General features: G+C 35.6%; 1 protein-coding gene across 12 annotated transcripts in view; it reads right to left on the reverse strand.

Moving 5' to 3' along the window:
• Window positions 1-379: 379 nt before the first annotated feature.
• Window positions 380-14325, reverse strand: part of PUM2 (pumilio RNA binding family member 2) — a 100971-nt gene continuing 87025 nt past the window's right edge. For 8 of the 12 annotated variants that reach the window (XM_086700086.1, XM_086700087.1, XM_025927439.2 and 5 more), the window contains 6 exons: window positions 13224-13358; window positions 7512-7649; window positions 6584-6709; window positions 6223-6344; window positions 5265-5457; window positions 380-3644 (listed from right to left, as the gene is read on the reverse strand). In XM_086700086.1, the coding sequence (XP_086556212.1) occupies window positions 3513-3644; window positions 5265-5457; window positions 6223-6344; window positions 6584-6709; window positions 7512-7649; window positions 13224-13358 (846 nt within the window). In that variant the 3' untranslated portion in view covers window positions 380-3512. The remainder of the gene's footprint in view (window positions 3645-5264; window positions 5458-6222; window positions 6345-6583; window positions 6710-7511; window positions 7650-13223; window positions 13359-14325) is intronic. The other 4 variants (XM_025927440.2, XM_025927438.2, XM_086700089.1 and 1 more) reach the window with 1 other exon arrangement.

The following is a 14325-nucleotide window of genomic DNA, read 5'->3' on the forward strand; positions in this document are numbered from 1 at the left end:
GCACAATGTGTATGATGAAAATTCCTTTTCCCATGTATTTTTATGTAGACCTCCGCTCTGGATTCTATCAAATTATCTGTATGGCTTAAAATAAACAGCTACAGAAGGGAGAGGGGAATGGAAATAGTATTAGCATTAGTTGAGAATTGGGTTCTATGTATCTATTTAAGATATTCTCAATTCTTAAAATCAGTGACCTAAGTAGTACTACCCATGGTACAGATGTGGCATTGAGCCTTAGATCAGTTAACACACACACAAGTTCACAAAGTTTATGAATCACCAGGTAAATTCCAAATCCATGCCTGAACGCAAACTGCACTTCTCCTTTAAACAACACTGTTTCTAAAAGTTCATGTGGAAAGGAAACAAACACCTATAGGTAAAGATAAGTGATTTAATTTAATCCTGAAAACAACCTTGGAGAAGTATCATTTTATCAAGTAAACAGGCTAAAAGTTTCATCCTATGAAGTGTGTAATCACTCTATGTAATTAGAGATCCTGAATACTAATCAAAGACACGAATATCATCAGAGTAATCAGTAGCCCCAGATTAGCATCCATGGGATAAAAATATTTTCTTTTCCTTAAATCAGAGTAAACTTGAATGGGCAATCTGAATTATAATTGAGGTACAGAAGGGTATTTTATCTAGAGAAAAACACAAGACCAGGTTTATTTCATACAATGTTATTCACACATTTTTCATTTTCTAATTTATACATAATATACAAAGTGAAGATAACATTATTTCATATGAACCAAGAAGAGCCAGGACTTAGACAAACTGGTCCAGAAACAATCCATTATCAAAAGGAGACACTCAAGAGTGAAGTCTAAGTGGTTCTGCCCAATTAAAGTTTCTTTATTCTGAAATGTCAGAGTTTAGCAAAACTCCATGCCAACTTATTAAATGGTGGAATCAGAGAGGTGGGCACCAAAATGGCAGACTGTAAAATTTCTAGAATAACAGATATTTTTCTAGAATAGGCCCCAAAAGTATTGGGAAGATTGGGTTGTCAACACTGGGATACATGGGAACATCAAAACCCCAAGAAGAAGGTTCAGTTTCCCAGCTATCCCCAAGACTTTCTAAGTTTGCAGGACAAAGGAAAGCCAGGAATTCAACTGTGCAAATCCAGGAAAGTCACTATCAATCTCCAACAAGGACGATTTGGATCATGATCAGCTCACGACTGTGAGTGGATACTGGGAGCAAAAGTTCGACACAGGGCCAAGACACTCTGAGGCTGGCAAAACAAAGTAGGACAGGAAAAGAGAAGCTTTGTATGGGGGGGCGGGGGGGGGGGGGAAGCACTGCCACTGTTGACTGGGACATGCTGATGAACCAGTAGGACTATGAGAGGGGACAGTGACAAGTGGTTGGATTTAATGGACTCAACATGGAATGTTGGGTTAGAAAACTAGAATAACTCAAAGTCAAACATGAAAAAGTATGCCTGGCACCCCAAACTTTATGCCATTATTTTTAGGTTCATGATAAGAACAGCTAAGTGATAAAACCTTTATATTCAATATTGTGCTCAGAAGAATGCTTTTCTTCTGCAGACTTCTAATAAAAAAATCCTTTACATGTTCAATCAAAAGAGATAGCATGGTTCATTAGTTGTCAGCACTAAACAGAAGTGGGTCAACATAAATGGTTTTATACAAAATACTGACTTCAACAAAATACAAAGCACTTTCTTTATCTTTCAGAAACTGAATATACAAAGCAAGTTTTTTTTTCCAAAATATTTTCATAGGCAAAGGATTAAAAACGATTTTAATTATACACATATGGTCACAATTTTGCCTTAAAAAGATTGTTGGGAAATGTACATAAGGCCGCTTGTAAATGTACATCATGTTACTGTTATGTCCTATGTCCAGAGAAAAAAATGTTATCATACAGATTTGCTCTTACTTGGGAATAGGCTATTCAAAAATACAGTACTCTTCTGTACAAAGAAAAAAGTCACATCACATTTAATAAGATGGAAAAAGCATTGGCCTCCATGGTAACCAAAAATCTCAGTCCAATACTTTCTATTATGCACAATACCCTGACTTCTTGAAAGTGATCCAAATCCTAGTATGTCCATATTAACAGAGTCAACAACTATGTTATAAAAGAAAATGTTTCCCACAATAATAAAAAGAAAGCTGGTTCATACTTCTGAAACCATATAAAGATAAAAAATTTTTAAAAAATCACTCTCGATTTGGAGAAATAAATTTACATTATACAACACTATATGCCAGGTCAAATAGGGCAGGGACATAAATGTACACTAAAATGCAAATGTTTCCCAAAGAGATAAAACAAATTCCATTTACAGCATGAAGGTTTACAAATGTACACCTGTACAACCAAGGAAAGCATCACTACTAAATTAGCAAGGCTTTTATAATAAACATTGAAACAAGATTTGCTTTTAAAGTGTAAACTTACATCTATTACTACACACACAATGCATATATTTATAGGAAGCAAAAAAAGCTATCTGAATATGTAGTCATGCTTAAATGTTGAGCTATCAAATTCACTTTTCAGTGGCCCCTTTTCACCTCTATCTGGTTCCTACTTTTGCAAAGTCTACTATGAAAAAGCAAAATAAAGCTCAACACTTCCTCAACATGTCCTTGTAATCCTATAAGCAAAACAATATACAAATTTCTACTCTTTCTCAGATTGCAAACCAAACTGAAAAGTTAAAATGGGACTTAACTTTTCATTTAGTGCACTTAACTGAATGGAAGTGTCACCATGATTTTTTTTCTTACCTCTTACAACAATTACATATGTAAGTATATACAATACTTCTGTACATTGCCAGAGACATTTTAGGGCAGTATTTGTATTAAAACCATATCCATTGTAAATAATGTAAGTTCTTTCATCTCAAATCATTTAATTCTTAACTTACTTGCGGAGATTTTATTTGCATGATAGTTTGTGAATTACCAAAATACAACTTAACTTTCTTTTTAAAATATTAATAATATTTATGCAGTTGATTGTTAATTGGTTATAAAAGGCTTCACACAAAGGGCAAAAAAAAAAAAATAAGGACTATATTTCTATATACATCTCTATAAACCTGTTGTGCTATGGGGTCCGTAGACCTACCAGACTGCAAGCCAGTTTATTAAAAGAATACTGTACTTTTTCCTTTAAAAACTATTTTTTGTGACTTTACAAGGTAAAAATTTACAAAATATGTGACAGCTTTTTTTTTGATAGTTACATCATATACAGGCATTCTGTGCTTTGCCAGCAATCCAATCTGATAGGTCTCCACTCAGGGCTGAATATAATTTATAATTCACCACCCCCACCCCCCAAATATACACAAGAACCTTAAAAAATTTACAAATGGATGAATAAAGTCAATAAATAGTTTTGCTTTAAAAAAAAATTTGAAGATTCATAGTTGAGTTGTGTTTTGATAATTCACAAAAGAAACATTCTTTTCACATGGTTACATCATCTTCTTTCTCTTTCCTTTACAGCATTCCATTTGGTGGTCCTCCAATAGGCCCTAGATCTGGGCTATTTTTCAAATAATATTTTTCCAACTTGGCCAGTATATGCTTCCCATATGTGTATTTGCGCAAAGTAGTAATGTGAGGTCGAATCTGAAAAATAAATAATCTGCTTAGTAAATCTAAGTGACTTTGGTTTCTGGCTTCTTAAAAAAGCACTCCTAAATCTGGGTGACTTAGAAAGAATAACTGGAATTTTAATATACAAATCCTTTAAAGAAAAGTTGTTTTCAAAAGTAGTTCATCCTACTCAATCTCTCCAATTATACTCTCAAAACTGTCCAATGAATAAACAAACCACTACTTCTAAACTGTTACATATGCAAATAGTAGACGGGGCTCCAAACATAGCAAGGGAAGCATCACTAGTGAATTATTGAGTTCTTTAAAAGTTGATGAATTTTCTAGCTTAAGTTGGAGACAAAAATTCAATAGGGAAAATAGAGCAAAAGACATAAATGAGCAATCAGATGTGTGATGTGTGATTTTAAATTGTTCAAAATCTCACTAATAGTTTTTAAAATGTAAATGAAACTACTCATTAGAATCATATCATTATCTTCCACACAGACTGGCAAAAACTTTATAAATATAAACAACTGGTATTGATGAGATGATGGCAAAACAGGCATTCTTATTATATCTTGGATAGATGTGCAAACATGTACAGATTTTTTTAAAGCAAAACCTGGCTGTGTCTATCAACATGTAAAATGTTTACATACTTTGCCCCAAAATTCCACATCTAGGAATTTATCCTACAAAACAGTTAATCGCGCAAAGACATTCACATACAGCACTGCTTATGACAGTTAAAAACCTGGAAACAATCCAAATGTCATAAAGATGATAGTGGTTAATGTAATTGTTAAAAAGAAGACTGACAATTTTTCTATGTATATACTTTTAAGCAGAAATATTAAATTTTAAAAAGGTAAAAAAAATTATGATCTACTTCTCTCTATACGACAAGAGGTCCAAAGAACTTATGTATCTGTCCCCGGTTTCTTAATGAATAAATTTACAAAAACGTGAAGTGTATATATAGTATTTCTTCCAGTGGGGTTTTTTTTTTTTTTTTTTAAGTTTCTCTTTGGAGTGAGTGAGCGAGCGAGCACATGTACGACCAGGGAAGGGGCAGAGGGAGAGGGATAATCCCAAGCAGGCTCTGTGCTGTTAGCACAGAGCCCAATGCAGGGCTGGATCCCATGAACTGTGATATCATGACCACAGCCAGAATCAAGTTTCCAAATGAGCCACACAGAACCCCCACATCTAGTGTTCATTTTAACAGTAAGTTTTCCTATGGAAATTTATGAGCTAGATTCTAGAGAGAAGACAGAGATAAAAAAAAACAAAACCCAAATTCTTTTTAGAAAACTGCATTACATTAGTGAGAAAACCTAATTAGATTTTAAAATCAATGTTCAACCCATGTATCATGGCAAATCAAATATATCTCAATAAGATGGGGATGGGCAATGCTAAAGGCAGGTTAAATAGATGAGAAATAAATTTGATTTTATTGAGATTACTTTAAGAATTTTAATAAAAGGGTACACCAAACCTACATTTGTCAAAGGTTATCCATTGATTTTAGATTTTTTTCTCCAGTTACATCACATGAGGAAATAAAAACCTAGGAAGTTAAAATTGTATCCTGAAAGTCACACAAATTGAATCCTCTATTTTAAGTGCTATAAGCTGTATTACCTTATGCATGATTATCTTTCTCTGGGCAGGTTCAGCCATATCAATCATCTTCTGAACCACGTAATTGGCATACTGGTCCTTCATCATGGTGTATAAGGCACTGTGAGCACCATCATTCTGGCAGCAAACTTCATCAATCAGTAAAGCTCTCTCGGCACGGGAGGCATGGGTAACACACTTTTCTACTACATTGCTAAAAATTCAAGTATATACACAAAAAATTTTGTTACTTTTTCCTTTATAGTAAATTTCCCTTGGTTTTAAATTTTTTTTTTTTTTTCAACGTTTATTTATTTTTGGGACAGAGAGAGACAGAGCATGAACGGGGGAGGGGCAGAGAGAGAGGGAGACACAGAATCGGAAACAGGCTCCAGGCTCTGAGCCATCAGCCCAGAGCCTGACGCGGGGCTCGAACTCACGGACCGCGAGATCGTGACCTGGCTGAAGTCGGACGCTTAACCGACTGCGCCACCCAGGCGCCCCTCCCTTGGTTTTAAAAGAACTTGCTTAACACATTGGAAGACAAAAGAGTGAAGATGGTATTCTCTTACCCTTTACTTTCAAAAACAAACAAACAAAAAAAGAACTAGTATTATAGAGGAACCCATACTGGATATTCACAAGTGTAATTACATGCCTCTTAAAATTAAAATTACAAAGAGGAAACTAGAGACTAAGTCAGTAAGGTCTGAGACTTTCATTAACAAGCACTAAACTAATTTGCATTTACAGGTTTGGGGAGACCAATCATTTTCTGAATACAGACTTCAAAAATGGAATATACATAGGCAGATGGATTTGTCATGAGGAGTCTTCAAGAATAAAAGGAATAGTCTGTATGTGCTTTTTCCCTCTACTAAAAGAAACATTATATTTGAATGTCATATTCTACATGCATTTGTTTACTAATAAAAGAGCTGAAAGAACTGACCCTTGGAATTAGAAAATATTGCAATACCTGGCAAATTTGTGTTGACTCAGGGCTAAGACTTTTCCTCGGATTTCAGAAACAATTTTGCTTTTGTCTTCAGGTCGACCGTGTTCCAAGACATGCTGAATAACGTAATTGCCATACTGATCCTAAGTACAGATGTTTAAAAATTACTTTCCTTAAGTCACCCCTTAAAAATAATGACTATTCTTTAAAAAGATACTATTTTTCTAAAGATCCAGTAGTATATAGTCAGGAGAATACACCAAGCTTTTTTGTCTTACTGTGTGTTTTTACAGTGTGTCAATTTAGGAAAAATTACATTTCCCTATATTCTGAACCACTGTCAGAAACACATAAACATTGACAACTATTACGGAGTTCATACCTGTACCAACTGCTCTGTATGTTGGTGGAGTTCCTCTAAGATAGGTAAAGTCTGCTCTGCAGTGCAATGCTCGAGGATGCGCTGGATCACTCTGCAGCCGTAAGGATGAGTTGAAAGTACAAACACCTTAAGACAAGTGCAAGAAATACATTTACTTTATCTGGCATTTCTGGAAAGTTCTATGAGGCAGACAGGTTTTTGATGACATGCTGAATTAATCTAAAATAGAAGGGTGGGGAGTCACCTCTAATATGACTACCATCCTATTGGTAAAGACTGGAAAGTGAGGTGCTCAATTCAGGAGCTAACAGATATTTTCATCAAAAGGAACCTAACCAGATATGTATTAGTTACTAATTGATATTTATTTTCTGTGTTTTACTGTACAGTCTTAAGTCTTCTTCCCTCCTTTACTTCTCCCCGAAAATCTGGAGAACACTGTTGGGTTTCTAATTCTAATAGCTGTGATCCCAAAGTAATACAATTGATGGGGTGCCTGGGTGGCTCAGTCGGTTAAGTGTCTGACTTCAGGTCATGATTTCACGGATAATGAGTGCAAGCCCTGAATTGGCCTCTGTGATGACAGCTCCAAGCCTGAAGCCTGCTTTGAATTCTGTGTCTCCCTCTCTCTGCCCCTCCCTTGCTAACACTCTCTCTCTTGCTCAGAAATAAAGATTAAAAAAAAAAATTAAAAACAAAACAAAGTAATACAACTGAACTCTTATTTCCACATATTTCAGCTTCAAAAAAATGAAGCTATCTATTGACGCACTCTATTAAAGAGGCAGAAATCACTGTACATTCAGTTTTGTCTCCTATTTTTGTCTGTCATTACTGGGTATTATAATCTTGTGACTTAGGAAAAATGTGTTAACACTCCAATGCTAAAAGAATGCCCTGCTAATTAGAAGACAAAAATAAACCTTACTTGTCCTTTGAAAGCATCAATGATGAACTGTAGTGACTGTGGCTGAACACATTCAATACATTTTTGTACAACATGGTTTCCATTCTGATCTTTCACACATTTGAGTACATGACCATCTAGCTCCTTTACCATTTCACTCTGCAAAGAGAAGATGACATTTAAAAAATTACCTCATCAAGAAACGTTAACAGGATTAGAAAGAGTACAAAGTATACTCAAAAATGTGTCGGCAATATTTTAGATATCAAAGTTTAAAATCCATACTCCCTGCCCCTCCAAACAGAAATTGAGATGGTTACCAAAACATTTCGTAGGACTGCAATGTAAATGACACTTGTTAAAAAATAACCTAGGGATCCTGAACCTGCCATATTTAAATGACTTTCTTCACTTTGTATACCTTCCACACAACTTTCTCAGCTGACTATAATATACATATACAAATAATTCCAAATTCTATACTTTTTCTCTGCTTAGCACTCCCTTTCCTTCAAATAATTTTTAATACCTACACGAGTCTATTAAGTGCATGGGAAAGGGTAAGGAATTGAGCACTTAAGGGCTATGTGACTTTCACATATTATCTCAATGATAGGAAGAAATCAGACATTTTAATTCTTTTTTTAATGAGCTTATATTAAAGAACTCATTTATATAACTTTTCTTTATTATGTGATACTTTCTTCAGGGACAAATCTTTGGGAAGTTTTAGATTTTTGTTCATTTAACCAGGAAAAATGACACTTTCATGTGTATTTCTTTGCTTACTTGTAAGGTTTTCACATTTACAATCTTTCTCACCCAAAGAACTCCCAGCTACCTACTACCTACTGAATAACTGTAGAGAAATTCTGTTAAGCCAAAATACAACACAGATGTTTAACTATAAACTAAATAACAAAATGTTACTTAGTTTACAATCCAAACAATACCATTAACAGGTTTCTCTAAGGCTTATTCCCAGTGCTTTATATTTTCAAGTATTAAAGACATTTAAAGTCTTTATTATTTACTTATTAAGTGTAACCAACGTTATATTAGTTTCAGGTGTGCAACAGTGATTAAACAATCATACACATTACACAATGTGCACCACAATAAGGTATAGTCACCATACAACGCTATTACATTATTGACTATAATCCCTATGGTGCACTTTTCATCTCTGTGACTTAAATTTTATAACCGGAAGTTTATACTTCTTAATCCCTTTCACCTATTGCCTCCCCATCCTGCTATCCACACAAGAACTTGTTCTCTGTAGTTGAGAGTCTGTTGTTCTGTTTATCAGATTCCACATATAACTGGAATCATAGGTTCAGTATTTGTCCTTTCTCTGACTGATTTCACTTAGTATAATACCCTCTAGGTTGATCCATGTTACTGCAATTGACAAGATCTCATTCTTTAAAATATCTTTATTTTAAAAAAAATTTTTTTAACATTTATTCATTTCTGAGAGAGAGAAAGACAGAGGATAGCAAGGGAGGGGGAGAGAAAGGGAGAGGGAGACACAGAATCCGAAGCAGGCTCCAGGCTCTGAGCTGTCATAATAGAGCCCATCACAGGGCACAGCGAGATCATGACCTGAGCAGAAGTTGAAAGCTCAACCAACTGAGCCACCCTGGCATGCCCAAAATATCTTTAAAAAAAAAATTTTTTTTTTCAACGTTTATTTATTTTTGGGACAGGGAGAGACAGAGCATGAACGGGGGAGGGTCAGAGAGAGAGGGAGACACAGAATCAGAAACAGGATCCAGGCTCTGAGCCATCAGCCCAGAGCCTGACGCGGGGCTCGAACTCACGGACTGCAAGATCGTGACCTGGCTGAAGTCGGACGCTTAACCGACTGCGCCACCCAGGCGCCCCCAAAATATCTTTATCTATACCAGTTTGAGACTTAGGATCAAGCATTTGTGTAAGCATCTACAATAATCAAAATCTGTTCATCTTGTTCCATTGTGACATATCTTCAATTATTCTAAAACTCAGGATTTCCTCCAGAGTAATGCTATTTTCTCACAAATTTTCAATGGTGTGATTAATGCACACATACAAACATATTCATCCATACATGTTATGACTGTTTTTAATTCTGGGATTGATTATACAATAATATATGTGGGTGGAGAATCAAAGCTGATCTCTTTCCAAATTTACTAATTACTGATACCTTTAAAGAAATAATTATTTCCTTTACTCTATGTGTCATTGTAATACATAAGCTAGTTATATAGAAAATAGTGATCTATTTAGGGTTATAAATTTAATTCCTAAGGTCTGCTTAATTTCACGTGAAACCCACACTAATTAGTGATGCTTCACAATTTATTTTCAAAAATCTAGCAGATCAGCATTTACTCTCAAACTCTTAATATTCTTGTCTATTTCAAATAATTTTAAAAATTATTTTGATGAATTACCAAAAGATTCCCAGAGTATGATTGGAATTACATCAGTCCTTTTTTGATTTAAAATAAGACTTCTTCCATCCAAAAATTTGATATATTCCCATTTACAGGTGTTCTCTTTTCTCTTTAAAGAATCGTGAATCTTGTTAACAGAATTCTTAGGTTAATTTCCTATTGAATGAAAGTTTTAAGAACTTTATGTGTATAATTTCTAATTGGCATATAGAATGCAACTGGCTTTAACTTTTTTATCCTTTGAAGAAATTGATGTCTGGTTACAGGAAACAGATAAGAAGGAAAAGATTGTTTTAAGGTCACAGAAATAAATTTTTAAATAAAACTGGTTTTGTTTCTGTACTTTCATATTTGCTGCTACAGTAGCTCAATATTTTACAGAGCTAACATATAAATCTGGCTCCATTTAAAAACTGGAGTACTTTCTAGTACAACCAGAATGGAAGGAAACCGTGCACCACAGTTTTCCAGATGGGTGGGTTGACTGCTTTGTTTAGCTGACGCATGCTTAATATTCTCCTACAGGCCAACATCAAAGAAGTCTGGGGAAACTCTTACCTTGCAGCATTATGATTCCTCCTGGGCACTGGCATTTTGTGAAACCTTATGGGGGAGAGTAATGCTGGGGCAGAAATGTGAATTATGTAGATGGGTGGTTTCACGTCCTCAGACCTCTCCTAGACCCAATACAGTTCTCTTAACTGTGCCAGTCCCCAGTTGACAAGCTTTGTATCCACTTGTCCGCTCAATTTAAATATAGCTGTACATAGTTGACAGTGGCCATAGCTAAGTTACTTATTAGCATATCTGACTTTCAACAGTAATGAAAATGGTTCTGGATTTTCTTTTATTTCCTAAAAATGAATACAATGTCAGAACTTCACATTTTATTTTATTTTTTAATTTTTTTTTTAATTTTTTTTTTCAACGTTTTTTATTTATTTTTGGGACAGAGACAGAGCATGAACGGGGGAGGGGCAGAGAGAGAGGGAGACACAGAATCGGAAACAGGCTCCAGGCTCCGAGCCATCAGCCCAGAGCCTGACGCGGGGCTCGAACTCACGGACCGCGAGATCGTGACCTGGCTGAAGTCAGATGCTTAACCGACTGCGCCACCCAGGCGCCCCTTATTTTTAAATTTTTTTTAATGTTTATTTATTTTTGAGACAGAGAGAGACAGAGCATGGATGGGGGAGGGGCAGAGAGAGACGGAGACACAGAATCTGAAGCGGGCTTCAGGCTCCAAGCTGTCAGCACACAGCCCGACGCGGGGCTTGAACTCACGGACCATGAGATCATGACCTGAGCCGAAGTTGGATGCTTAACCGACTGAGCCACCCAGGAACCCCAGAACTTCAAATTTATACACTAGTACCTGGCTATTAGTATTTTACAGGAACCATAGTTCTTGGGGACTTTATATATATACATATGTACATATACATATATATTTTGTGTGTGACTTTTTTGTAAACTAAGTCCGATTCAACATTACAATCATTTTAGAGTTACTATAACCAATGAGAATAGCATGTTTTTTCAAATCTGTTCTGAGCCTATAGTGTTTCCTTTGTGAACATATCTCTATTTTATACATTTTGTATAGTTACACTGTACTAAAATATTAGCTTGTTTGATATAAGGAAAGTATGTATTGAGCACTTTTTTGCTAGCCTGGTTGTTTAACCTTTTTTAAAAAAAAAAAAAAAAGGTTTAAGCTTTAAAAAAAAAATCTTTAAACTGGTCTTTCTTGCATGTTATAAATAAAGTTGCAGCTAAAAGGGACAGGCAGAGGGGTGCCTGGGTGGCTCAGTCGGTTAAATGTCCAACTTCGGCTCAGGTCATGATCTCACGGCTCATGAGTTCAAGCCCCGGGTTGGGCTCTGTGCTGACAGCTCAGAGACTGAAGCCTGCTTTGGATTCTGTGACTCCCTCTCTCCCTGCCCCTTCCCCGCTCATGCTCTGTCCCTCTCTGTCTCTCAAAAAATAAATAAACGTTAAAAAAAAAAAAAAAAAAGTAAAAAAAAAAAAAAAAAGGATAGGCAGGGAAAACTAGTTTTGAGTGTCTTAGAATAGAAACATAAGATTAAGATTTTTTTTTCTCATTAAAATGTCTTATTCATGATTTATGGAAAAAACAAAACAAAGTTTTTTTACCTGTGCTTGCTTCAGCAGCATATACACTAAAAGTGGAATGGTGGGGCACCTGGGTGGCTCAATCAGTTAAGCATTCAACTCCAGCTCAGGTCATGATCTCACAGCTTCTGAATTTGAGCCCCATGTCGGGCTCTATGCTGACAGCTCAGAGCCTGGAGCCCAGTTCAGATTCTGTGTCTGCCTCTCCCCTGTGCTCACTTTCACACTCTCTCTCTCTCAAATATGAATAAACATTAAAATTAAAAAAAAAAAAAAAAAGTGGAATGGTACAGGGGCACCTGAGTGGCTCAGTTGGTTAAGCATCCAACTTCAGCTCAGGTCATGATCTCATGATTCATGAGTTCGAACCCCACATCAGGCTCTATGCTGACAGCTCAGAGTTTGGAGCTGGCTTCAGATTCTGTGTCTCCCTTTCTCTCTGCTCCTGCCCAACTCATGCTCTCTCTCAAACACAAACATTAAAAAAAAAAAAAAAAAAAAGTGGAATGGTACAACGACTAGTATAGCCTCTGTGCAAGGATGACACACAAATTGTGAAGCGTTATGTTTTTATGTGAACTGGAATTTAAAAAAAAAAAAAAAGCACTGTATTGAAAAAGGAAAATTTTATTCTTGTGGTTATAAATGTAGTACAATCTGGGGCGCCTGGGTGGCACAGTTGGTTAAGTGTCCGACTTCAGCTCAGGTCATGATCTCCCAGTTCATAGGTTTGAGCCCTGCGACGGGCTCGGACAGCTCAGAGACTGGAGCCTGCTTTGGATTCTGTGTCTGTCTCTGTCTCTCTCTCAAAAATAAACAAACATTTAAAAAAAGTTTAAAAAAAAAAAAGAAGTGGTACAATCCAAATACATTTTGGAAACAATAAAGGTATTCCTGATACTACAGGGAATCAAATAAGCAAGTGTAGCATTTTGCTTCCCACACAGCAGGCCCTCAAATTACCTTCATTTAAAGATGAAGAGATGTTGAAGAGAATGAAGAGGACAGACAGATCAAAGATCTATAGTATAATATGTAATTAAAACGTACTGTTTGAGACAGATTATTTAAAGTATTTTATTCTAATTGGGGAAATATAAAGTAATAATTTAAAAACTGAATAAAATACAAAAAGTTTGTCTTAACTTACAATTACCTGCTGGTCAGATGAAATAGACTCCAGAGCTTTCTGGATAACACGACAGCCATACATCTGCAAGGCTAAAGGCAGAACATGCCCACGAATACGAGTGGCGAGAGCTAATTTTTGATCCAAACTCCCAAACTGATAAAAAAGAAATCAGTATTAATAAAAATAACCATTATATTAATTTTGCTAAACCTGAATAACCCACTGTTTGCGGCCTATTCATTCTATTTTTAAAATATCACAATTTGTAATCATGTAGGGAAGAGGACTTAGGTAAAAGCTAATTAAGATAAATCCAGAACTGCCTGAAATAACTGCATTACTTTTATGGGGGGGTTAAATCTCATTATCTAAAATTTCCTTTTTACTAATATATTAATCACCTGTAATTCTTTTAAAGTAAACAGCATTACATTTCATTTTAAACAAATAAAATCCCCTCATCTTTAACGTAATGAACTTCTGACCATGCATTCAGACCAAATTACATTCAGACAAACTATATTCTGATGTAACTGTGGAGCAAACTTAAGTAAAACTAAAATAGAGATACTTAGTTGTAAACTGAAAATTAGATAAAATACAAAACACATGACACATCTAACAAATGTAAACAAAGACTATACTATTATCACTAATTTCTTCATCTAAGATTTACTCTCAATGCTTTATATTTTCAAATATTAATCAGATTACTACTAAACTTCTCATTTAAAGTAGGCCCATATATTTTAAAAATATTTTTGTGATAAAATATATAGCATAAAATGTCATTTTAACCATTTTTTTTTTCAACGTTTATTTTTTGGGACAGAGAGAGACAGAGCATGAATGGGGGAGGGGCAGAGAGAGAGAGGGAGACACAGAATCAGAAACAGGCTCCAGGCTCTGAGCCATCAGCCCAGAGCCTGACGTGGGGCTCGAACTCACGGACCGTGAGATCGTGACCTGGCTGAAGTTGGACGCTTAACCGACTGCGCCACCCAGGCGCCCCATTTTAACCATTTTTAAGTGCATAATTCAATGGCATTAATTCACAATGTTGTGCAATTATCACTACAAACTGTTTCCAAATCATTCCCGTTGCCTCAAACAGAAACAC

The sequence above is a fragment of the Puma concolor genome, chromosome A3, assembly GCF_028749965.1.
Source record: "Puma concolor isolate L17-30 chromosome A3, mPumCon1.1.hap2, whole genome shotgun sequence".
In the NCBI taxonomy this organism is placed as follows: domain Eukaryota; kingdom Metazoa; phylum Chordata; class Mammalia; order Carnivora; family Felidae; genus Puma; species Puma concolor.